This window comes from Typopeltis vanoorti, chromosome 3, assembly GCF_054136105.1.
Source record: "Typopeltis vanoorti isolate ZY-2024b chromosome 3, IOZ_Tvanoo_1.0, whole genome shotgun sequence".
Classification (NCBI taxonomy): Eukaryota; Metazoa; Arthropoda; class Arachnida; order Uropygi; family Thelyphonidae; genus Typopeltis; species Typopeltis vanoorti.
The window spans coordinates 168030325-168058204 of record NC_143551.1 but is presented as its reverse complement, the minus strand read 5'-3'; the positions used below and the strand labels follow the sequence as shown (position 1 = coordinate 168058204).

The following is a 27880-nucleotide window of genomic DNA, read 5'->3' as shown; positions in this document are numbered from 1 at the left end:
TCTTAAATGTAAAGGAATCATGATAGGCAATTCATGAAGAAAATGAGTGACTTTATATATATATATATATATATATACACACACACACACACACACAACACAGAGATGATTTGGCAATGTAATAATGATGATGTAACTGCACTAAGAGCCCAGTAAAGTTCGTGAAATTATTTCTTCACAAGAAAAACAGAATTTGCATATCTGGTGTCATTTTGTACTACACTAATATGCTGACATACAATATGGCAAGCACATTTTTATATGTTTATAAAGAATGAATGAACTTCAGTACAAACTTTTAAATGATTCCCTCCCCAATCTAGCTGCATCTTAAAAAAATAAATAAATAAAACATAAAAAAATAAAAACCAGTACACTATTTATTAACATAACACCTAAAAGGAAGACTCAGTGAGAAATAATGGATCTGTTTTAAACAGTCAGAAAATGTTAAAAATCTCTTAAATAAAAGAAAAATTCGTCTTAAAATAGATAAAAAATATAGAAACCACATTTTTTATATTATTATAATAAAATTATAGCAAAATTCTATAAAATATGCATCTGTGGGTATCTATGTATGTGTGTGTGTGTGTGTGTGAGCACATGCACACACACACACACTGAAAATCAATGAGGTTTCTTAAAATGAATAAAATGCAAGGAAAGCCCTTGCATGTAATCACAGACATTCACATTTATTGTGTTTTTTTTTCCTTCCCTTTTTCAATGTACAATAATGCACAAGAGACCACTGAGATATAATACTTCAGTTTGTCTAGAGCTGAAGAAAAACACATACTCAAAATTAGTGCTATGTTACATGTTGTAGGCTACATATATAGGATCCAACTGATCAGCCAGGAAGCCATCCCTGAGATGCATTCTCTGTTTTTCACCACGAGAATTAATGGGTACCACACCGGGATCAACAACTACTACCACTCCTACTATAAGATGGTGTTCTTCTAATACCACACTTGTGACTAGAGGAACTAGATCAAGTGCTTCATTCTCATTGCCATCTAGTTCCACAACTACCACCAGTAAGTTTGTCCATGTAAACACAGCACTGTTAAGAGGAGAAAAAAATGAAATTAATTGTAAATGTAGAACACAACAGATTAATTTGCATTTTATGTTCAATGAATTAAGGAAAGATAACATTTTTCTTTATTATCTTCTTTTGTTCATAAATCAAATGTTTTCAAGAATGATTTGACATACCTACACAAGAAAAACAGAATTTGCATATCTGGTGTCATTTTGTACTACACTAATATGCTGACATACAATATGGCAAGCACATTTTTATATGTGCTTGCCATATTGATACATTCTGCTATAATTATCAGGCATACTTATTTAGTCTTTATTTTTTATTTTTTATTTTTTACTATGCAAGTGAAAAAAGTTAAACTAAATTTATTATAATCTAACCAAGTGAAAAATAAACTTTCAACATCTACTATGCAAGTAATAAATAGCAAAACTATTTAGTTAGACATTTTCTTACAAATTTTGCTTAGTAAATACATAGCATGAATTTACACTACATATAAATGTAATAAACATGTTACGCTACATCATGAATAACCTGATGTTTCTCACAATCAATATATATTATATTATATTTTCTGAGTAAAAATCTAATATCTCATTGTATGAAATTTCTAGTTTGGTTGTCTGTTTCAGGTTTACTGGCACAAAAATAGCAAAGGTCATATATACTAAGCTAATACAACAGAGTATACAAGGTAATAAGTAATAAACATGTAATTAAATAAATAAGCCTCATATGGATTATTATGCATAGATTTGGTGACTAGAATTTTCATGATGAAAATATGTTAGAAAGGGTCCAGAGTAATGCAGAAAAACAGAAAAGGTTCACAACGGTGGTAACTGGTCTTTGAAATGTGGAGTATGAAGACAGATTGAAAGAATGTAATTTGTAAAACTTCATAAATAGCAGGAGGAGGAGGGAGGGGGATATGATGAGACATATAAGTTGGTCAGGAGTTGTTACCAGATTAAGAAGTTAATTAGTTTAAAGGATGGTTTGATGAGCATTGTGTGCGAGAGTATTGTGTATCAGATGTTAATAATAATAATAATAAAAGTTAGAGCAAATGGGAATGAATATGAAGCTAGTAGCATGGATGGGGGGGGTGACAGACAGACAGACACTAAACAGTAGTATATGGTGGATTGGAATCTGGGAGAATGAGGGTGACTAGTCGAGTACCTCAGGGTTCTGTGCTAGGGTCACTATTTAATTTGTATATCAATGATACAGGAAAAGATTTATGGGGAGGGGAGATATTGGATATTTAATTGTTTGCTGATGATGCAAAACTGGGGAGGGCAACAGTTGATAAAGGTGGTGTAAATATTCTGCAGGATGATTTAAATAAATTGTCATTGTGGGCACATGGAAATTATTATCAATGTAATGTTGTAAAATGTAAGGTTATGCACTTCAGTTTGAAAAGGTTACATACTATGTATCATATTCATGGTGCTGGATTGCAGGAAAGTGATGAAACTAGAGACTTGGGAATAATGGTTGACAAAGAATTGAAGTTTAGAGGGTATATTGCAAATAATGGGAAAATGAATTGCTTACAAAATACTAATTTTTTTCAGATTCTTGTTCAACATAAATTCCAACTCCCAACAAGTCGTGAAGTCATCATATCAGATAATGGCAATGATGTGGAGGACCTTGAAGTGTAGAAATAAAGAGATAAAAAAAGAAAAAAAGTTGGTAAAATAGTTTAAAAGAGTATTTGGATGTTGAAAAACACACTAACAAGTAAAGATAGAGGTTATAGTCACTCCTTATAATTCTATGATTTGGCTGCATCTTGACTACAGTGCATGATTTGGTCACCTGGGTTTGTTGGGTATCATGAGAGGATTCAGAGATGAGTGACTAAGCTGGTGACAGGTATACATATGGAAAGCTCACTATGAGGATAGGGTAAGGCATGTGGTTGCAAAGTTTAGTTGATAGGCAGAAAAGAGGAGACATGATACAAACTGAAGTTATTGAAGGAGTTCATCAATACAAAGGGAATTTTTCAATACATAGCAGAGAGAGAGAGAGAAAGAACTGGAGGTCACCCTTGGAAGTTGTGTAAGAGTGTGGTTAGTAAAGGATTTACAAACTGGATTTTTTGCCTGGGGAGTGGTGAGTGAGTGGAATGTGTTGAATTCTGGCAATCCATTTTAGTTGTACATGCTCTGATATTTAATGAGTTTAAGGAGAAGTACTGTGTGTATATGATTAGTGTGGGTCTCCTGCAAAGAGTCTTCTGACTCCATTAATAGTCTGACTTATTAATAGTCAGAAGACTATTAATAAGAGTCTTCTGACTCCATTGAGATATCTACCTGTATAATAATAATAATAAATTATTTATTTATTTGTATGGAGTTTCCTCCCTTTTTCTCCCCCATCCCTATTGGGGCAAGTTGAGCCCCTCATGGGGGGGGGGTTAAGTATTTATGGCTGTAGATCCGTGTGTGTTCACAGGGCCGGTTTGCCTGCTTGCAGGATGAAAAATGCCAGATAAACTGGTGGAAAAAACTCTACTGCCTGCGCCCAAGACCGGCTAACTTGGCTATGGCTGGGGAAAATCCTCAAATTCCTCACGTCTTCGACAGGAATAGAACCTGGGACACTTCTTCCCCAGTCATATGGTTGCAAAGCGTACAGCCACTAGGCTAACCGTGCAGACATAATAAATAATAATAATAAACAATCATATGATTATTGCGCAATTATTACAGATAGAGCTACCAAATATTTTGGAAAAATTTGGGGTAATGTTAACAAAATGTGCATAGAAATTTTTATATGCAGTTTTTTAAAAAATTTTTGCAACATTTCTAAAAACAGGTACCATTCTGATATCTTTTTATGACACCGGAGAACACTGTTTTCTATATCAATTGGATGATATCTCATTCCTCTAAGCATGATTGTTTCGTCTAATGAGCCAACTACAAATACAGCATCATGTAGTTCTGAAAGAAAAGATCATTCAAATATTTCTTATTAATATCAACACTAGTGAGAAAATCTTATACACACAAGTTTAAATAATGATACTATGAGCCATAATTAGATAATTTTGCACCATGGGTAAAGTATTAATTATGCACCACTTGAAATGAAGAATTTTTTTTTTTTAAATTGATGCTTTTAAATTTTATTTATAAAAAGTTATTTCATTTAAAAAAATATCGTGATAAACATTAATAGAATTAAGTAACAAACTTTTCCTCTCCTTTTAATTTTTACTGCACTTTTGTATATGTTGTTCCATGAATTTTCTACATCTGGGGAAAGTTCTGACACTAGACATTGAAAAAAAGTAATTATATTCATATTATATTATAGAAGTCATTCAAATTTGCTGAAATATTGTATAAAGAGAGATCCATTTAGAGGAAGTTTAGATGGTATTCTGTGTAAGCACCTTTATGCTACAGTTGGAAAAATGATGAAACACAGATCCTTTTGAATGGTAAAGACCTGGGTTCAATTTACATCATGAAGACAAGAATCTTTACATGAGCTTTTTTAATGAATGTAAATTAGGTGGTCTCATATAAAGCTGGCCAAGGTTTTTCCTTTTCCCTCCAGGAATTTTGATTTTTTTTAATACTGCAAAACAAGTCATTTGGTAAGAGTCAGAGAATACATGCAATTATCTGATAAAAAATATGAACAGTGGATAACAGATGATCTGCAGACTGGTTTGTGTAGCACTGATGGCAGATTGTGTAGTGCTGTGTAGATGGTGGACTGAGCAGACCAGAGTACAATAGAATGGCCTCCCAAGATAAGTCCTTGAATTCCATAGAGGAATTCATGTAATAATGATAATAGTTTATCAAAGCAATATTGTACTGTATTTATATGCATAGAGCTTAAATAAAGATCATGATTTTTGATTTCTTATCGTTGTGAATAGTTAGAATCTGGTTGGAAAGAGCTCACTCATTTATTATTATTATTATTTAGGCCTCCAAGGAGTCAAAAGACTCATCGTGGGAGGTCCTTCCTAGGAAACACAAGTCCATCAAGACTCATCGTGGGAGATCTCTCCTAAGAAACACAAAGTCTATCATACCACTCCTTAAACTCATTGATAGTTCTCGATCTCACCACTCTCAGGCAATGCATTCCATGGTTCAACCACTCTCCATGCAAAGAAACCACTCCTCACCCTCTTGCTCACAGTTTCCTTTTGTAACTTCCAGGGATGGCCTCTTGTCATCACTCCTTCCTGCTGTTCAACCAAGCGAAAGAACTTCCCAGTGTCAACCCTGTAACCACCTCTCAACAGTTTAAAAGTCTTAATCATATCACCTCTCCTTCCACTATCCAAAAAACTATGCAGTCCACATTCCCTCAGCCGATCCTCATAACTAACATTGTACAGTCCTGAAACTGTCTTTGTTATCTGCCTTTGTACCCTTTCCACAGTTAATTTATCCAACTCAAATCCTGGGGACCAAATCTGACAATAGTCTAGGTATGGACTATTCAGGGTCTTATACAACAGAATGATAACTCTTTTATCTCTGCAGGTCAGCATCCTTCTCATTACTGCAGCAATCCTCTGTGTTACCTTCACCACCTTTGCAATATGTCCCTCAAATTTCAGGTTTCTATCAATCATCAACCCCAGATCTCTTGTCTCCCCTACTTCCTCCAGTATAGCTCCTCCAATAGAGTATGCAGCATCCCATCGATGTGTTCCAAACCTCAAAACCTTACATTTTGCTGCATTAAATCGACGACCGCATTCATTTGCCCATCTGTCTAGCTTATTCAAATCCTCTTGCAGGGCAACCACATCTGCACTATTAATAATAACAATCCTTCTCAGCTTCGCATCATCTGCAAACAACTGAATATCCCCCTGCAATCCACTGACAGTGTCATTGATATAAAGGTTAAACAATACAGGTTCTAGTACTGAGCCCTGTGGGACCCCACTTGTAACCCTATGCCTCCTTGAAACTGTCCCACCATACACAACTCTCTGATACCTATCAGACAGCCAATCTGAATACAGTTGACCGACCTGAAATCCAAACCCATTTGCTGCAGCTTAAATATCAGCTTATCAAGCGGCACCTGTAAAATGCCTTTGCTAAATCCAAGAAAATGGCAGTATATGCCTTTCCCTCATCTACTACTCTTGTAACTTTATTATAAAAGGCTAGCATATTACTAAAACAAGAGCACCCCCTTCACAAATCCATGTCGACTCTCACAGATAACATTACCCTCATCTGTCCAATGTTGTATACGGTCCCTATCTAATTTCTCCAAGATCATAACAACTACTGATGACACACAAACAGGCCTATAACTAGACAGTCTGCTACCGCCCTTATGCAGTGGCACTATCTTACCTTCCTTCCATTCCCTGGGCACCTTTCCCGTAACCAGACTTTCCTTGAAAAGCCAGGACAAAGGAGCTGTCAGTTCCTTAGCACATTCTCTCAAAACTCATAGTGAAATACCATCCAGTCCCACAGCTTTACTGATATCCAGAGTACTCAGTATTTGGAACATGCTCTCCTCCTGCACCTCAAACCTGCTCTATCCCTCTAGTATTAAAATTTACTCCTCCAGGATGAAATACACCAATAAAGTGTTCATTGAACAATTCCACCATGTCCTCTGCATCAGTCACTCTATTCCCAATTTTATGCCACAATGTATTCTTCCACAATCATTTCTCCTCCTACTGGCCACATAGCTAAAAAATTCCCTAGGATTTTCTTTGGATCTTAGGGCCAATCTCTTCTCATATTCCAGTTTTGCCTTCCTTACCATACTAGTCACTCTCCTGGCCTGTGTCTTATATTTTTCATACATCTGCTCTTCACCTGTCTCCTTATATCTCTTCCATAGCCTCTTTTTCACATGCAGTTTTTGTTTAATATTGTTTGTCATCCACTTTACACCAAATTGTGTCCTCTTCTTCACTTGTGGAATACAGCTTACTATTGCTGCTAACAAATATTCATCCACAATTTCCCAAGCACTAATGATATCCTGGCCTTCCAATTCCTCCCTCCATGAAACTTACCCAAGTTGATGTCTAAGACTATTATAGTCATCTGTCTTATAATTCCACATATGTTCCATTCTCTTTGATACTCCTGCATGTCTATTCATCTTCCAAGTCAAAACCACATGGTCGCTCTCTCCAACTGGTGGGAGAGATGTCATCTCAGTTATTATCAACTCTTCTGATGCTATAACCAAACCCAAAACTCTTGAACCTCTTGTTTCCTCTATTACATGTTGTCTAACACATTTATCCCTCAAGAATTCTAGAAATTCCATTCCCTTATTGCTACATGCATCTTCCTCTCCCCAATTTATACAGCTGTAGTTAAAATCTCCCATTAACAATCATTCTTCTTGCACTTGCCAAGCTCGACTGTCTAAACATCTGCTGGTCCCCACCCTCTGTGCTTCTTGGTTTGTAGCAACACCCCACTAGATATCCCATCTTGCCTATCTCTACCTCACATCATATGCTTTCAAAATCATTAGTGTCACTGCCTTCCAAAGTCTCCTTATGTCCTCTAAGCCTCCACTCTTAGAGCAGCGCTTCCCAAACTGTGGGCCGCGGCCCCCTTGGGGGCCATAGGTTTTGTTGAGGGGGGGGGACGTGAAATAATGAAAACAAATTTAAAATGCTTTAAGACTAAATGGATATTTTTTCTCTTTTAAAAGAAACGTATTTAATTTTTATTATTTATTATTTCTTTTTTGTTATTTTTTATATTTTAATAGAAAAAATCCCACATTGGTGTTGGTTCACAAATTTTGCTTCCTGCGTATTTTGGCGCTTAATGAGTATTAGTAATTATATGCTTATTCATAGAAGTTTCATTTCTAAGCAGAAATCTAAGAATTGCAGTTTCAAATATTTCACCTGATATTGACTTTTCGTATAGCAGTACTGAAACATAAATCACATTAAATTATTAAACTTGTTTTATGTTTTTAATTCTTTCTTTATTACTAATCATTTTATGTTTCATGTGCTTGTACTGCAAATGTGCAATAACGATATATCTATCTATATAAAAATATGAGATAACGTGCCATGTCAAATGTGTATGTAAGATGCTAAAAACGTAATATTTGCATTTGATTTTTGCAATATTCGCTGTGTATGTTTTGTATTGAATATAAATACAATAAATATTATAATAATATATATCTATAATATGATTTTTTTTCGAGGGGGCTGTCAAATATTTTAATTTTTTCAAAGGGGGCCCTGGCATCCAGAAGTTTGGGAAGCACTGTCTTAGAGGACATAAGTCAACACTTATCGTAAGCAGTACTCCACCACCACGCTTTTCCTTCCTATCCTGCCGAAAAATGCTGTACCCTGCTACTTCTATTCCTGTTATTATATCCTCTTCTGTCAACCACATCTCAGTGATCCCAATAATCTTTGGCCAGGCTGATGCTATCAGCACCACCAATTCCTCTCCTTCTTTTGAATACTCCTGGCATTAGTATAAAGCATGAAAATGCCACTATTTCTATAACCAGCATTATCCCCTCTGGATGCCACTGGGCTCAGCGTTATCTGATGTTGTTCCCCTTCTCCCAAGTACCCTTTCCCACAAGAGGCCACCCTTGCTACCATCCACCTTGGGCATTCTAGTTTCCCTGCAATGACACACACTGACTCCTTCAGAACAGCAATCTCTCCAGATCCCTACATCCTTCCTCATTCAAATGCAAGTGGTCTCTCGCATACAATTCCTCTCTGTCCTCAAACGCCCTTCAAGCATCCACATATTCCAATCCTCTCTTCTGACACATTCTAGCTATTATGTTATTCAATATTACTGCTCTTCTGCTCAGCTCATCACTATCATACCTGTGCAACACACACTATCTTTCCTCTCTGCGTCTTCTTTCGTACTACCTCAAGCAAGAATCTCATATCTCTCGCTGCCCAATTTACATTACCTCTCAAGTCATTTGTTCCTACCATCACAATCATCTCATCCACCCTTTCACCCCTCTTAATTGCCATATCCACACTTTCTATCGTTCCTCCAGGCAAACACTCCTCACACATCCTATCTTGAACACCACAGATCATTGAGTCACCATACATTATACCTCTTACCAACCTGTTCCTCGATTGCTCACATGCATCCCTCACTCTCTCTCTCCTCTAACACTTTCTCTCTCTGTGCTCCCCTACTTACCAACACTGCAACAAATTTTAGATTCATTCTTATTGTTTAGTTTTAATTAGTTATTAAATTAATTAATATATTTTGCAATATTGATATGTTCCCATAAGTGTAACTAGTTTATTCAATAGAGTGGATTTTATAAATTTTATTTTCAGAATGTATTTTATGTTTTTGTTTTTATATTGTTTTTGTGTCAATAAATAGTTTCATTAAATGCTTTTGTTTCATTAAAGTAGTTTTTCCTTTGATTTCCACTTTCTCCCCCCCCCCCTCAGAGGGGGCATGGCCTACAGGTTGAGATTCACTGCTTTAAATGTTTTTCGCACTTTTCCTATCTGCCCACTGAAATAAATTCAACTCTGTCCACCATCACCCACAAATCCCTAGCCTCATCAATTTCATGCACTCCACTACTGTCAGTGTAGGACTGTATATAATCACTCCAAGAATATTTTTTCTTATTTGTGTGCTTCATTGACAATATGATTTTGATCCCTCTGGCAGTTTTTGATGTGAATAAAATGGACCTTGATTGATTCTGATTATAATCCAACTCATGTTTGAAATTATTATTATTATTATCCAGGCTTCCAAGGGGTGCTTAAGGGTCAAAGCTGTATAACTGAGAGGAGACCTCCACATAGCCTTTAAAGGAATGCGGAGAACCGATCAGGGCTTCTGACCTAATGTCCAATCCTCACCTTCTCGTGGTGCACCCTGTTGGGTATCTACTTGGATACTGAACGGACGAGGATGGGCTGGCAATTTGGGATTTAGCTGACCAAATTGTATTCTTATTGGTTAAACCAAAATATAGAATGATGGTACAACATGACAAAATTTCATGCTGGCTGGGGTGTCGCCCGGTTAAACAAGGGCCCCGTTGTTTTCGCCAGGGAACCAGGGTGAACAGCGAAAAGTCAGCTACTGGAACAAATCTGAAAATAAACCCCAACTCAACATCACCAGAGTTAAAGATCGGTACTATCAACGTAAGAAGCCTGAATGGCAAAGAAATGGAGCTAGCTGAGGAATTAGATAAGCACCAGATCGACATAATAGGGGTGACTGAAACAAAAAAGGCCAAAACTGGTGAGATCTTTCTGAGCAATAAATACAAAATGTTATATTCAGGCAATGACAATCAAGGAAAAGAAGGAGTAGCCATAGTATTCAACACAAAATACGAGGCTAATCTTCTTGAATGGCAGTCAGTCTCAAGCAGAGTAATGTGGGCAAATATGAGAATGGGGAACTGGACAATGAGACTTATTTGTGCCTATGGTCCCACAGAAGGTTCTACTAAAGTAGAAGTGGAGGAATTTTTTGATGCTTTAGAAAAAGCAACTGACACAATGAAAAAGGAAAAGTTGGTCCTTGTTGGGGATCTAAATAGCAGAGTAGGAAATGATTGTGAGACATACAAAAATATTTTGGGAAAATTTGGAGAAAAGAGCAAAGCTAATAATAATGGCAAATATCTGTTGGATTTCTGCTCAAGACATGGACTGGTTATTACTAACACCATGTTCCAACATAAAAATGTGCACAAATTCACATGGAGAGAAGAGGCTAGGAATAAGAAAAGTCTCATTGACTATGTTATTGTTGATAGTGATGTTTTCTCCCTGGTGCAGGACACCAGAGTGTACAGAGGATTTGAAATTGGAAGTTGAAAGTTTATTTTTCACTTGGTTAGAGTATAATAAATTTAGTTTAATCCTTTATCCAAGTGTGAGCAAACAAAGTTTGCGCCTGAAAGTATCTTCAGGACTGGGGTAGTGGCCCTTCCCTTAATGCATAACATTAGACATATCCGCAAGGAGATGTGTTTTGCATTATAGGAGATACTGAGACAGGAGTGTTGGTAGCTTGCTCCACCTTTGCAACGAGTTTCCCTGGTGTTGTACCACCTTACCCCAGTCCTGAAGATACTTTCAGGCGCAAACTTTGTTTGCTCACACTTGGATAAAGGATTAAACTAAATTTATTATACTCTAACCAAGTGAAAAATAAACTTTCAACATCTTTCTCTAAATCCAGAGTAATTTATTAAAAAAGGGTGGCACACCATTTGGCAACTCCTATAGGTAGAGATGACCTGCGAATGCTTCTGCCTAGTATCTCAGCTTGGGCCTGGCTCCCACTGAAGAGACCTCAATAAAGGTCGAAACTAGTCTGGGTAGTGGCCCTTCCCTTAATGCATAACATTAGACATATCTGCAAGGAGATGTGTTTTGCATTATAGGAGATACTGAGACAGGAATGTTGGTAGCTTGCTTCACCTTTGCAACGAGTTGCCCTGGTCTTGTACCACCTTACCCCAGTCCTGAAGGTACTTTCAGGCGCAAACTTTGTTTGCTCACACTTGGATAAAGGATTAAACTAAATTTATTATATGAAATTGGAAGTGATCACTATTTAGTCTTGAGCAGGATAAAATTGAATTTCATATTGAAAAGAATAACATGTAAGAAAGTTTTAAAGCGAATAAAAGTTGAACAGCTCTCAGATGTGAGCTGTAGACTAAAATACACAAAGATTATTGAAGAAAAAATGAAAGAGTTTGAGAACAGGAATCAAACCTTGGAGATTCAGTGGCAAACTCTAAAGAAAACATGGATTGATTCTGCCAGAGAGGCATGTGGTGAGGTTGTCTGTAAGGATAAAAAAATCAGAACTCCCTGGTGGACACAGGAAGTTAAAGAGGCAGTGAAGGAAAAGAAGAGAGCATACCAAAAGTTCCTCTCAAATAAGTCAGCTTGTGCTCTTAGAGAATATAGAGACAAATGCAAGAATGCTAAACACTGTGTAAAATTAGCTAAACAAAAGTCATGGGAGGACTTTGGCAAGAATATAGAAAATAAATATCAAGAAGGTGGTAAAATATTCTGGAGGTAGTTGAAGCTTAAGAATGGAGGAAAAGAGTGCTATAAAAGGAATTAGAGATGATAAAGGTGACATGAAAACGGGAGAAAAAGATATCCTTGAAGTATGGAGTAATTACTTTGAAAAACTGCTAAATGAAACAAGCAGTGATGACAGCACAGTGGTAAAAAACACTGACCAGGCATGCAGTCAGGAATACATATCCATACTTGAAGTAGAAAAAGCCATCAAAGGCTTGAAATGTGGAAAGGCAGCAGGAGTAGATGATATTCGACCAGAAATGCTGAAGTATGGTGGTATAAGAGTCTTACAGTGGCTGCACTGCATAGTTCAGAAAGAGCCTGGACAGAGGGACGAATTCCCGATGATTGGAGTAGAGCTCTCATAGTACCCATATATAAAAGGGTAAATAAAACTGCATGTGAGAATTACAGAGGTATTTCCCTACTGAGTGTTCCTGGCAAGATCTATGCAAGTATATTTGAGAAGAATTGTGGAAGAAAAGCTTGGTGAAGAACAAGCTGGATTCAGGCCAAATAGAGGCTGTCAGGATCAGATCTTCACTTTACGACAAATAGTCAAGAAAGCATGGGAATATAACAAAGATCTGTATTTAAGTTTTGTCGATCTGGAAAAGGCATATGACAAGGTGCCAAGAGAGAAGCTATTCAATACGCTAAAGTTATATGGTGTCAATGGGGCATTATATCAAGCAATACTTAGTCTTTATTTGAGTTGTAAGTCAGCAGTTAGAATTGAAGGAAGTACAGGAAGATGGTTTAATGTTAAATCTGGTGTGAGACAAGGACGTACATTATCCCTTCTGTTATTCATTATCTATATGGATCACATTATGAAGGAAAGTGGTATTAAACACGATGTCAAAATTGGAGATGTTAATGTCAGCTCTTTGCTTTATGCGGATGATGTTATACTTCTAAATAAATCTGCTACAAGTGTGCAAGATTCTCTGACTAAATTGAATAGCTGTTGTAATAGATATGGTATGAAGGTCAGCAATAAAAAGACAAAGACAATGAAAATAGGCAGAATCACTGAAAATGTCAACTGTGTTGTGAATGGAGAACCTGTGGAACAAGTAAAACATTTCAGCTATTTAGGCACGATTTTTAGTGAAGATGGTAAATTAAATATAGAAATAGACAACAGAATCAGCAAAGCTGGTATGGTGGGAAGTCAGCAATAAATTCATATAGAATAAGAGAGAAATTAGTCGGAACACTAAATTAGCTGTATACAAGACAGTGTTCAAACCAGTTTTAACTTATGGATCTGAGAGCTGGGTCAGAAGTAAAACACTTGACCAAAGACTAGAGACCACAGATATGAGAGTCCTGAGAAAGATTATAGGCATGAACAGATGGCATCAATGGCAGTATCATATTAAAAATGAGGATATTAGGAAAGAACTTGACATTGTCAGCATCCTGGAATGCGTTAGCAGAGCTAATCTCAGGTGGTATGGTCACTTAAACAGAATGGGCGAGGAAAGATTAGCAAAACAAGTGTTCTCTGCCAGGTTGGCAGCAAAACGACCCAGAGGAAGACCAAGATATAGGTGGATTGATACAGTACAAAGTGCTTTAGACGATAGAAATATAAGATCTGATAATGTTGGAGTGTTGACAAGTAACAGACTGATTTGGAGGAAAATTGTAGATAGGAAATTAATAATGATGTAATTTCTTTTCATGTAGTACTATCATATCCTGTACACCCCTTGAGGGTACATGGCAGGAATTTGATGATGATGATGATGATTCAGACCTCCATGGAGTCAAAAGACTAATCATTGGAGGTCGTTTTTAGGAAACACAAAGTTTATCATACCATTCCTTGAACCCATTGACTATTCCTGCTCCAACCACTCTCTCAAGCAATGCATTCCAAGGTTCGACCAACCTCCACGCAAAGAAACCACTTCCACACACCCTCTTGCTGCAAAAGAATGCTGTTTCTGTTGAGAATGGGTTTACATAAAACACCTCACACTTTGCATAGTCTTTTCCTGTGGAAAGGCACTGGAAATGGCTTTTATGAAGGACTTTGTCTTTCCTATTGGACTATAGAAAGATATGGTGTGTTATAAACATCATCTCTTCAACTCATTAATTTTTAAATGATTCATTTTTCAGGCCTAAGATATTGGACACATTCCTAATGTTCTTCTAGGAAGATACCTATCTTCCTATTGAACAATAGTAAGAAGTTGATGTTGTGGATGAATATACTACATTAGTGTTTATGAAGCCCAAAAAAAATGCATAGCATAAAGAGGTAATTATCGTTTGGAGAACCTAAGAAGGAGCTGATACTGAAGTAGGCAAAATGCTTCCTTGAGCTTAATGGAAGAGCTTAGAAGTATATTAGAAACACAGCAGACATAAGGGACAGAGATCCATGATATTACCTCCAGAGAAGAATAATGTCTATAACTGTTCATAGTTTTTTGTATAAAATTGTTACCAGAAGGAATCTATGAAATGTAAGGAACGTGCATAATGAACAAGGATTCTTATGATGCCTGATTTCTAGCATGTATGATAGTGAAAAGAAATTATTATTACTACTACTTAGCACCTCCATGGAGTCCAAAGACTCATCGAGGGAGGGCTCCCGCTCTACAACTCTCCATCTCCACCAACCGCAACTACCTTCATCTAAACTAACACCATCTACCGCCGACCACCACCACCACTAGTATTTTCACAGACAATAACAAACACCCATGCCCATGGCAGGATTCGAACCCGCAGCCTTTTGGCCGGAGAGTGGATATGCTAACCACTCGGTTAAATATGAATGCATATAACTATATCATGTTTCAGGAGAGAATTACAAGTTTATCTATAGAAATTTAATTCTATTCCACCAGGATTCCGTTTACTTTGGTAGTAACCAAATCTAATTTTTTGTATAGTGGAAAGTGAGCCTAAGCCATCTGTGCAGGGGAAGAATGATGCCAGAAGGTAGGTGTGTGTGCACGTGCACATGTGCATAGGAGAGGGAGGGAGAAGATGGTTTTTTTTTTTTTAATGCAACTTGCAATAAACAGAAAAATTTTTTGGGCTACTTTTCCACTTGTTGAAAAACCAAAGCCTTGGACAGTGATGGAGATTTTGAATAGAAGGGAGGACAAAGGTTACCATTGCACAACAATTATTTATGGTATGGCTTTCAGAGAAAGTATTTTGAGAGAAGGTATTTCATCAACAGAGAGTAGGAAAAATAATCTAACTAAAGACTAGAAATTATGGTCATCCCATCTAGCACCATTGTAGTGCCCAAGAACATGAGAATAAGAGTAGCCTAGGCTGGAATTCATGCCTGAAGTACCTAAGGATACAAAGCTATTCTATCAGCTGTAGGAAAAATCATGCACTCTCCATATGAAATTAGTTAACTCACTATCAGCTGAAAAACACTCATCAAGATTTCTTGCATACCACTGAGATTTTGTCTTTCCAAATGAAGGGTAATTATTTAAGTGTTCTCATGACATGCTACATGTTTCCTTACTTTTGAGTAAGGAAAGAATGTTTTATAGAAAAGGAAGCTTGGACAAGGTTATGGTATGAGTTATCTAGAGTGCTGATATCCATGGTGTATTATTATTAGTAGTAGTACACCCACCACGGAGATGATGTTCTCATGGGAGGTTCATTCAAGTGACAACATATTTATCATAATGAATCTTAAAATCCTTAACACTCCCTGCATTAACACATTCTGGTAGTACGATCCATTCACTCACAATTATTTATTATTCCAATTATTCCAAGACTGCTGTTGTTGTAAATTACCGACCGATTAGCATATCAGGAATCATTGTCAAGGTCTTAGAGAAAATAGTCAAGAGGAAAATACAAGATTGGATAGAAGAAAATGGGATACTGTATCGGGGACAGCATGGTTTTGTGAAGGGTAGGTCATGCCTCAGTAACTTGCTCACGTATTATAACACAGTGACGGCTGAACTGGATAAGGGTAATGGGTTTACGGTGATTCTACTGGACCTTGCCAAGGCCTTTGACAGGATTCCACATGGAATTCTAATCAGTAAATTGCAGCATATGGGAATGGACATAGGGTTGGTGAGATGGATAGGAGGGTGGTTGACGGAGAGATATCAGAGAGTGGTTTACTCGGGAGTAGAGTCCACAAGACAGCCTGTGACTAGTGGTGTGCCACAAGGATCTGTTCTTGGACCACTGCTGTTTAATTTGTTCATAAATGATATAGGAAATGATCTGAGAGGAACAGTTCATTTGTTTGCGGATGATGCGAAGTTGGGTAGGGCAATAGTGAATGCAGATGACGTCAAAATTTTGCAGGATGATTTGGATAGATTGGAGGTCTGGGCTAAGGAGAATGGATGTCAGTTTAATGTGGCAAAATGTAAGGTTATGCATTTTGGGGTGAAAAGATTGGCAGCAGTTTACTGCATTGGTGGAACCCTGCTCCAGGAAATTGATGAGGCACGAGATTTAGGAGTGTTGGTAGATAAGGAATTGAAATTTAGGGGACACATTGCAAAAGTGACCAAAACAGCTCATCAAATCACTTGGTTGCTGAAGAATACGTTGACAAGCAGAGACAAGCAGGTTATTGTTCCTCTCTATCGAGCCTTGATAAGACCCCATCTAGACTACTGTGCTCAGATTTGGTCACCTAGGTTTCTTCTTGATGGGGAGGAGGTGGAGAGGATCCAGAGGCGAGTGACCAAGATGATAGCAGGTCTGTGGAATGAACCGTATGAGAACAGGTTGAGGATTTGTGGGTTGCAAAAATTGGTTGATAGGCGGAGGAGGGGAGATATGATTGAGACATTCAAATTACTGAAGGGTTTCTATAAAATTAATTCAGAAGATATTTTTGAGAACAGGGCTGGTTGTGGGAGGACTAGGGGACATCCATGGAAACTGGGCAAAAGTGTGGTTAGTAAAGGTGTTAGAGCTGGGTTCTTTACTTTTAGAGTAGTGAATGAGTGGAATGCGCTCCCTGAGTCTGTGGTGGATGCTGTGACAGTGAATGAGTTTAAGGCGAGGTATGATAGATACTGTATGAATGTCAAATAGTTGTGATGAATATGATTTGGGGCCTCCCTCGATGAGTCTAATGACTCCCTGGAGTTGCCCGTAATAATAGTAATAGTGATAATTATCCATGTAAAAAATCTACTCATGTCCCTCTTCACCACACACTCTTACATAATTTCCAGGTATGGCCTCTGGTTCTTCCCCTCTTGCTTTCTGATCTTTTATATAATCACCTCTGGATCAATCCAAAAAAATTTACTCACTAACTTAAATGTCTCTATCATATCACATATTTTCCTCCTATCCAAAAAACTCTGCAATCACATTTCTTCAACCTCTCTTCATATCCAGCATTCCAGAGTCCTGATATTGTCTTAGTCCCTCATCTCTGAACCCATTCCGAGGTTTTCACATCATATTGACCAAATCTGAGTACAATAGTCCGAGTGTTTGTCTGACCAGTGCTTTATACAGTGGCACAATCACCTCCTTATCCCTATATGAGTACTTCTTATCATAGCAAGTCAACTTATTTGAGGTAATCTATCAAACTCATTTGCAAAGTCCAAGAATATAACTGTATATGAATCTCTCTTATCCAAAACACGTCATCTTATGATAAAATGCAAGTAATTTGCTAAAACAAGACTTACCCTTTCCAAATCCATGCTAACCATCACTATGATGTGCAGTTTTTACAACACTTTGCAATATGCCATCTAAACTTTAGTCTATTGTCAACCATCACTTCCAAATCTCAAATCCAAACCACTTCCTGCAGTACAGCACCATCAATATAGTACACAGCCTTATATTTCTGCACTCCAAAATGTAACACCTTTAACTTATTAATATTAATTTAATATATTAGTATTACTGATAGTTCTCCAAATTGGCTTCATTATATTAATATTACTTATAATTTTCCCAAACTTGGCATCATTAGCAAACAAATGAAGACCCAGTCAGTCCACTTGATATATCATTTACAAACAAGTTAAACAGCAGGGGTCCAAGAACAGAATCCTAGAGCATGGCACTGGTTACCTCCCTTTTATTTTGAAACACTGCATCATCATATATAACTTGCTAGTATCGTTCAGAGAGCCAATCGCAATCCATCTAACCAATATATTGTAGCCTCTGTAGCTTGTATGTCAACTTATTTGAGGTAATCTATCAAACTCATTTGCAAAGTCCAAGAATATAACTGTATATGAATCTCACTTATCCAAAACACATGTCATCTTATGATAAAATGCAAGTAATTTGCTAAAACAAGACCTACCCTTTCCAAATCCATGCTAACCATCATAAAGAATACTATGTCCATCAACCCAATCTTGTATTCTATTCCTAACCAATCTCTCCAATACCATGACCATAACTGCAAGTCACATAGACTGGTTTGTAATTGCAAAGTGTTACTATTTTACCTTCTTTCCACTCCTTAGGAACCTTACCTACTGCAAGACTGTCATTATATAGTCAGGTCAAGGGCATAGCTAAATGTTGTGCATATTGCTTAAAAATGTATGATGATATGTCATCAATTCCCACAGCCTTATTAACATGTAACCTGATCAACACCTGTGATTCTTTCACTTCCAATTCTCCTAATACTTGCCTCCCTTATATATTACTGCATGGCATCATTAATAACAGTATGATATATGCCAATAAAGCAATCATTCAATAATTCCACTATGCTTTGCAATGGTCACTCTGTTGCCATGACTATCCACCAGTGTCAACTTGCCATAATTATTCTTCCTCTTGCTTGCCATACAGTGGAAGAATTTCCTTGAATTAACCTTGGCCTCACCAGCCAATCTCTTCTCATACTGCAACTTTTCTTTCTTTAACCATGCTGAGCACCTTCCTAGCCTGCAGTTTATACTTTTCATGGAACTGATTGCCACCAACTGTCTTGTATTTCCCCCATGACCTTTTCTTTTCCAACACATCTTGTTTGATTTCACTATTTATCCAGTTCACTCCTACTCTATTTACTCACCTAACTCCTGGAATGCAGTTAATACATTCTTTGTGTCAGATACTGCCTTATGAATTTCCATGCACTGTCAACATGCTTTCTGCACAGCTCATTTAACAATGTATTGATGCTAGTTGACTGCAGAACTTTCCATAATCATCCATTTTATAATTCCACATGCATCCTTTTTGGCAGTAACCCGTCTTGCTTCACCACTTCCAAACAAGTGCCCACCAACTGGCAGCAGTGTTAATACCTCAATAACAACTACATCTTATGAAGTTATCATCAAATCCAAAACACTAAAGCCTCTAGTTGCTTCATATGCTGCATAAGATATTTATCCCTGAGAAATTCAACAAACTCACTCTCCTTGTTCCTATACACTATCTCCTCTTTCCATTTTATATTCTTGTAATTAAAGTCTCCCATCAGAATATCACCTTCTTTTTACATATGCAACTACTCTGCCTAAACATTCCACAATCAGTATTCTCTACATTCCTTCATTCAGATATACCAACTTGTTAATTTCTAAACAAACAGATTCAAAATCTGCACCTCTTCTTCCTATTCTTCTGGATAAGTGTATATCCTTCCATTTCTATTCCAGACATCACATCAATCTCAGACAACCAGGTTTCACTTATACTGATTAGCTTTGGGCATAATGACTCAACCAATGCAGCAAACTCAGCTCTCTTATTTCCAATACTCTCCATTTGTATACACACACAACAATTCCTGTGTCTTTGAGGCCATTCCACCAGCACCAACCTTTTCTACTCTAGCTGCTATACGACACTTCTCTTTTCGGTCTGACCAATCCCATTTCCCTGATCCAGTTGCCATCGATACCTGACTCATCTTCATCTTTATGCATTTCATCACTTTGTCCTGCTGCATCCACATATTCATCTTCCTCCTGTCATGCAACCCATTTGGCTGTAGTACCCTACTTCACAAGTACCCTTTAATCATTAGCTGCATTAACTTCTTGCTTTTGTGCCTTCTCATCAAACAATAGCTTCTCAACACAAAACCAATTCAAATGCAATCCATCAACTTTAAATCATTCCCACTTTCCTTCAAATTTCCTTCAAACCCCCCTTTGTCTCAAACAACTCAGCTATCATGCTATTCATTACCTGTACTCTCTTTCTCAATTCACTATTGTCATATCTGGGCAGACTTTTCCTACAACTAATTCTGATGCTTCCTTCCTTCTCTGCAAACATTATTTGTTTCAATGTTCCACAAGGAAAGCATGTTTTGTGTACTTTATTAGCCATCACACATCTAAATGATCAAGTCCTTGTACAATGATATATGATTAACCTTCAACTCTCTTTGTAATATTAACTTGATACTCCTCATTCACATCTGTCAATCTTTTCTTTACATGTTTAATCTCATCCTTAGGATGCTTCGTTTCACTTTTCATTTTCACCAACTCTTGTTGGTGAAAACACTCCCTATCAGCACGCTTTTCACATACATTAATGCTTTCCTTCTTTTTGTTCACTATAACAGTCCCAAATCTTTCACCTTTTCTGGTGCATACATGAAACAATTTTTGCAACTCATCCACTTGGGAAAACTGACGGCAGTAGCTGATCTTTGTGCTGAAGCTTTCTGTGCTGAAGATGCACTTTTACTCACTTTTACACTGGTACACAAATAAACAAAATTCCTACAACAAACACTAATGAAGGATGCTTTTGTCCAGCTTGAAAAAAATTAAGCACAATTATACAATAAAAGGAAACACTATATACTATTTAAAAATAGTTTTATCAGCACAGCTCAAATATAGCTATATAGCTATGTAAGAATTGTCTGATATTTTGTGGATAAATATATGTTAATCCAATATTTACAGTAAATTCTTTAAAATATAACAGATATTGTCTTATTGTCCATATTTCTCAAATTACATATGAAATATTCATAATAAAAAAAGAAGAATTTCATATACATAATACAGCAAATACTTTAATATTTCTTTTTTGGCATGGTTGTTAGAATTAGGAAAATCAGGAAAGAGAAGTCAGATGGAATGAATAAAAGAAAATGGGGAATAGAAATTTTGAGCCAGAGAAGATCAGCAAAGAGAGAATTCCGAATGAGCATTCTGTGGTATGGGATTAGTGAAATCTATGTCAGGTTAAAGGCAGATCTCACAGGAGACATTAAAAATAATTCAAGAAAAAAGGGCTTTAAAGATTAGGAGAGAGAGAGAGAGAGAGAGAGAGAGAGAGATCTCTGTTGAAATGGAACAGTATAGAGTAAACGAGTGGACAGACTTATGTGTTCGTCGTACATGTTGTTTATTTTCTTAACATTATATATTAGAACACAGAAAAATAAGTAAATAATATCAGAAATGTCAGCATTAAGTTAATAAATTAATTATTTACTTATTTTTCTGTGTTCTAATATATACCTTTAAGAAAATAAACAACACGTACGATGAACACATAAGTCTGTGCACTTGTTCAAGGATTCTTCACAGAGACGATATCGTACGTAACACAAGACAATATGGTAAGTGGAAGTTAAAAGTGGCATGGCAACTGAACAGGTTAGCCTTCTTAAAGAGGTGCCGAGACACCAATTTAATACCGAACTGTGTTAAAATCAAAAACAAGTTCCACTCAGCCAAAGCCCAACGCATTTACAAACGAGCGAGTGTAGCGCTATTACGTGAACAGATTAACGCCACTCGTCTGGAATTAGCGAAATCAAATTCAACCATCAACGCCTACGTAAATCACTATATAATATTCTGAATACGGACCTATGGGAGATCCTAGATAACATCACCGACGCAACGGCTAAAAAAGAATTCAACATAGTCAAAAACTGGCACCGAAATAAGTTTGAAAATCTTCAACAACGCAACACTATACGACGACCGCAATTACGACAAGACCTCATTGTCGTGAATTTATTGTCGCTCACCTTAAGCAAAGAAGCCACTAGTGCTTTAAGTCGAGGGCACAATTTTGCCATGACTCCCAAGCAAGTTCCAAAAGCTGAAATAATGGTGTCTATCGAACGGGGAATATACAACCTGCAGCCAACAGTAGCCAACAATATATGTTTAGATGTGGCCAACATCCTAATCAAGTCTAAGCCTCCCAAAAATAATATCCCGCATGAGGAAATCATTGCTGTAAAAGAGCTAGAAGAATAGCCAGATTATCATAACAAAAGCAGACAAAGGGAATGCAACCATGGTGATGGACACAATAGAATATGAAAACAAAATGCACACACTGTTACAAGATCAGTCAACATACAAAATTATAGATCGCAATCCCACCAACACAAAAGAATAAGGCACGTAAATTATTGAAAAAAGTCACTTCCTGACCAAAAGACACAGTAAACAAACTCGAGCCCTTTCATATTAAAACACCTAAGATTTATGGAGCATCAAAAATTCACAAACAAGGTACACCCTTACACCCAATTGTGGACAGTATAAATAGTCCCACATACAAACTGGCTAGACATTTAGCTAAGCTACTAGCCACTCTCAGAAACAATTCTCCCTCCCATGTCAAAAATTCAGCCCACCTAAAAAAGCATCTTACAACACCATACCCTAAAAAGCTCAGACTTAATAGTAAGCTTTGATATCACCTCACTATTCACAAATGTACCACTAATAGAAACCCTCAATCTACTGAAGTCACACTCCCCCCCCAAGCCAACTTTTACATAGAACACCTGGAAAAACTAGCAATCAACACAGCCACTCTCAAACCAACACTTTGGCTACGCTATGTTGACAATGTGCTTGCCATTTGGCCACATGGCCTAGAGACATTGGAAACATTCTTAGCGCATTTAAATAGCCAACATCCAAAAATCCACTTTACAATGGAACTGGAAGCTAATAACTGTCTGCCCTTCTGGATACACTTATTACACATCTTCCAGATGGTTCCTTATCATTTTCAGTTTTTAGAAAACCCACACATACAGGGAGATATTTACACAAACAATCATTGTCATTGGAACAGCAATCTTTTCCAATGACAATGCTCTTGCTGCTGAACTGGCTCACTTATGCCACACCTTCTTGGCCAATGGTTATAATCCCCATAAGATAAACAAAATACTAAATGCCCCTAAGAAACCCTTCCCACTATCCACCACAGAGAACTACAACAAAACAGTCACCATCCCATACATTAAAGGCACATCCGAAAGGATTGCAAGAATTCTTAATAAACATGAACTACGCACCACATTCAGACCGTGTAGCAAATTAGCAACCCTTATCCACTCACCCAGCATTCCCCCTCTAGCACATCCAGGAGTCTACGAAGTACCCTGCTCATGTAATCAAGCCTACTATGGTCAAACAGGAAGAACTGTGAACATCTGCATCAGCGAACACAAAAGATACGTCCGGCATTATCACTATGGCAGGTCGGGCCTTGCTCGGACCATGCTCTGGATAATCCCTGCACACAGGATCAACTGGAAGAACACAAAAGTACTGCACAGAAGCTCTTACAAGTCGGAGAGATTGTTCTTAGAGGCAACAGAAGTCCAGAAACACACTACAAATCTCAACAAATATGGTTGTATAAATTTGCCTAAAATATGGGAGACAGTCATCTTAAGAAAAAAACTAGTACCGGTTTTTTCTCTGTTTAGGACTCTAGTCTTATGTGATAGCTGCAATTTTTTTTTTTTCCAGATAGAGGGCGCCAAAATCAGGACTCTAGACTTTGTGTTGCTGCTACAATTTTGTTTAACTAGTTCGTTGATTACACCATGTTGTTATAGTCTCGCGTATTGTGACAAATCGTGTTTTGTGCTCTGAAGATGCTGGTTATATCACCAGCGAAATATCAGCAATAAGTTAATCAATTAATTATTTACTTATTTTTCTGTGTTCTAATATATACCATTAAGAAAATAAACAACAAGTATAGAGTAAAATACAATTAAGAAGTGAAGAAAGCTGTTAGGAGAGGCAAATCAAAATGGCTAAAGGAACAGTGCAAGGATATCAATATTTTGATGAATACAGAACAAGAGAAGTATATAAGATAATCAAAAACATAAACAACAAAAATCCAAAACAGAAAGCCATAAATAATGAAGATGAAAACCTTCTCTCTCACTTGATGAGAGAGAAGGTAAAGATACTACTTAGAGTTGTTGAAGATGCTGAAGTCCAAAAGAAGATAATTGATGAATTGAGGGAAACATCGCCACAAAGCACAGATGGAGAAACAGATATACTGAGGGATGAGACTATAAAGGTAGCAAAACATCTGAAAAACTATAAAAGCCCTGGGAATGATGAGATTGCTGAAGAGATGTTTGAAATATGGTGGTAAGGTGATAATAGAGGAACTGTACCCATGGCTTTCGCCAGATTAAATCATGCCCTAAGGCAAACAATTAAATATCGCCCCTGATGGATTATAAGACAAAAATATAAGAAAATCTCCAATTGCTATTTTGTTTTTATTACAAGAGAAACATTAATGCAAAACAACTACATAATAATATTAATTAAATGTTTGCTCTATGGAAATATTGCACAATAAAACTGTTTATAAGCTCTTCTAAATTTAAATTATAAGCTATGTCTGCCTCTATCGATATAGTTGCTAGACCAACCAATCTTTCTTGGATCATTGCTGTTTGCAAATAATTTTTAATCAGTTTAAGCTTGGAAAAACTTCTTTCCACACTTGCTACGCTAACAGGAATTGTTAACAATATCCTTAGGACGATGGTTACGTTGGGATAAATTTCTACAAGATTTTGGTTTTATATATATATATATGATAAAATTTGGTGAGGACGACTTTTCTCTTGTATTATTTTTGAGAGAATTTTTAATTCTTCAAATAAATCTATTGCATCTACATCAGATGTTTTGCTACTGCTCAAAGCAATTTCCAAGTCTTTACAATGTTTTAATATTTTGTCCGAACTCTAGTTATGTAAATAATTTATATTATATAAAAATTCAAATAGATCATTGTGTGAACTCAGTTGTTCCAATCTATTTTGTAAGCTATTTATAGCTGTATCAATTAAGATGTTAAAAACATTAACTTCAAAAAGTTTTTCTTGGGTCACTTGGGGCTCATCATGGCTCTCATTGGAAAATATTTTTCTTTTTCTTATTATTCTTACATGAGGAAATTCCAGTGGTACATCAAGTTTTTCTGCATCATTAATGCATCATGCATTAATGATGCATAGCCAAAAATTGTCACGTACCTTCCCACCCGAAGACCTTTCAAGTACCCCCAGGAGTACGCGTACCACACTTTTAGAAACACTGATCTAATAAGTGGGTTGTTCTAAAATGTTTAGTTTTAGTATGTATGACTATACTTTTTTCATTATTAAAATATAATAAGCACATAAACTAAACTAAATGCCTTATATTTGTAAAATATCTTGTTGCTGTAATATGATACCTACCGCAATATGGCTGAAAGAGCGCCCTTATTAAGCGGCACCATCAAGCAGGCTGCCTCTATGCTACACCCTGTCAACGGTACAGACTGTACTGGTTATGTAACATGCACGGGAGAAAGGCAAAACACCAAAAGAATGAACACAATCCATCTTAATACCTATTCATAAAAAAGAAGCAAAATAGACTGCAAAAACTATTACAGAACAATAACTCTAGCAAGTCATGTGGGAAAAGTACTTTAATGATGATATTAACAGAAAGAATAAGGAATCTAGTGGAAGAAAATCTGGAAGACAAGCAAGCAGGATTTAGAAGAGACAGAAGAACTGTGTACCAAATATTAATGTTAAGATTAATTATGGAGAAAGTGCAATGTAAAAAATATATATATATATATACAGGAATACCTCGATTATCGCGGTTATTGTTGCCACAAAATACCGCAATAATCGAATCCGCGATAATCGGGATAAATAATGCGTGTAAAATAGGTGATCAATGCAAAGGATTTTTCAAATCTATTAATTAAATTTTATATATCAAGTAAAAAAGAAATGTGTTAGACGTGTTAAGTAAAAAATGAAGGTTCATTAAGAAAAACAAGATTATTCTTTAATCTTTATTTATATATAAGAAGTACATACAGTACATGCAATTATTCTTTCTTGGATAAAAATTGGTGTAGAGTTGTCTGGTGAAATTTTTTCTTTCTTTTTTCTTCATATAAAGCTTGATAGCAACGGATGGAATTTTCAATTTCCTGACGAACTTTCAGTGATCGCTCGAGATTAGGATCGCCATTCAAGATTTTTTTCTTTAAAATTTCAGCAATTCTAAACATTTCGTCCATTTTTTTGAGAGTAAATTCCTTCGGTGGCCAAGTCAATTTGTTCGCCATTATCATCGATTTGAGCATTGTAAGCACGTTCTCTCTCTCTCGAGGTTAATTAGGTCTTCATCATCCAGCTCCTTATCATGTGACTGAAGCAGGTCCTGAACATCACCTTTTTCAATTTCTTTTAGTCCTAGATCGAAGCCCTAGAGTTTGCAGCGTGGTCTAAAATATGGCGAACAGTTGATTCATTTAGACCGTACTCTCTTGCAATTTTGGCTTTGGTTATGCCTGCTTCATACTTATTTATCATATGCAACTTATCTTCTAAGCTGATCACTCTACGTTTCTTCTTGATAGCTGTAGACTTGAAATCATCCTTGTTTCTTTTAGCATTGATTGTAGGGGTAAATAACAAGAGAAATAAATATCCACATATACTTCAGGCAAGGGCAGATAGTTACTGGTAAGTGGTGAGAAGGCACCGTCGGATAAAAACGAAGCGCTACAAGAGAGCGATACCTGGAGAGTGACGACTCGAACTGGTTGCATATGTAGTGGGCTACATCTCGCGGCCGCGATAATTCGAATTTGGAGTGCAATAATTGGAATTTTGGTATCAAATTATAAACTGCGATAAATCGAGAATAGTGATAATCGAGGTATTCCTGTATATATATCTGTTTTGTTGGCAAATTAGAAAGCATTTGATGATAGTATAGATCAAAAAGTGGCACGGACTGTACTTGAATCTTATGGAGTAGACAAGAAGGTGATATATCTCTTGCAGAATCCTTTCCTTTAGTCAGGAAATTAAAATTATTATTTCTAACACAGCTGTAGAATCCATAATTTGTCTAAAATGAATCTCTTGCAAAACATTAATGATAATATATAGGTTTCTGTGAGAAGCTGTGGAGAAATAGGAAGATCATTCTAGACAAAAGAGGCATGAGACAAGGAGACCTAATATCCCTAAGCATCTTTATCCTGCTTTTAGAAAGATGGGAATTTAAATTCAAGGTACTAAGATAAACAACTTGCGATTTGAAGATGACACAGTCCTTAATGAAGAGGAACTAGAAAGAACAGTGCTGAGGTTAAGTGAAGAAGGAAAGAGATATGGGCTGAAATGAACATCAATAAAACAAAAAAAAAATGATATTTATAGAGAGAGAGAGAAGAGAATGAAAAAGGAATTAAAAGTCAAGGGACACAAGCTGGAAGAGATTAGGAACTTCACATACCTAGGGAGCATGAAGCATGATTTATACTGCAAGAAAGAAATAAGATACCAGATAACAAAAGCTAAAGTAAACCTACAGGTAATGAACAAGATATGGAAAAGAAAATCA

At 36.6% G+C, this 27880-nt stretch overlaps 1 protein-coding gene across 1 annotated transcript in view; it reads right to left on the bottom strand.

Moving 5' to 3' along the window:
• Nucleotides 1-644: 644 nt before the first annotated feature.
• The window catches only part of LOC150108732 (disco-interacting protein 2-like), a 936780-nt gene continuing 909544 nt past the window's right edge, over nt 645-27880 (bottom strand). The window contains exons 40-41 of the mRNA XM_090416186.1: nt 3912-4035; nt 645-1072 (exon numbers count right to left, since the gene is read on the bottom strand). Coding sequence (XP_090272312.1) covers nt 820-1072; nt 3912-4035 — 377 coding nt within the window. The 3' untranslated portion in view covers nt 645-819. The remainder of the gene's footprint in view (nt 1073-3911; nt 4036-27880) is intronic.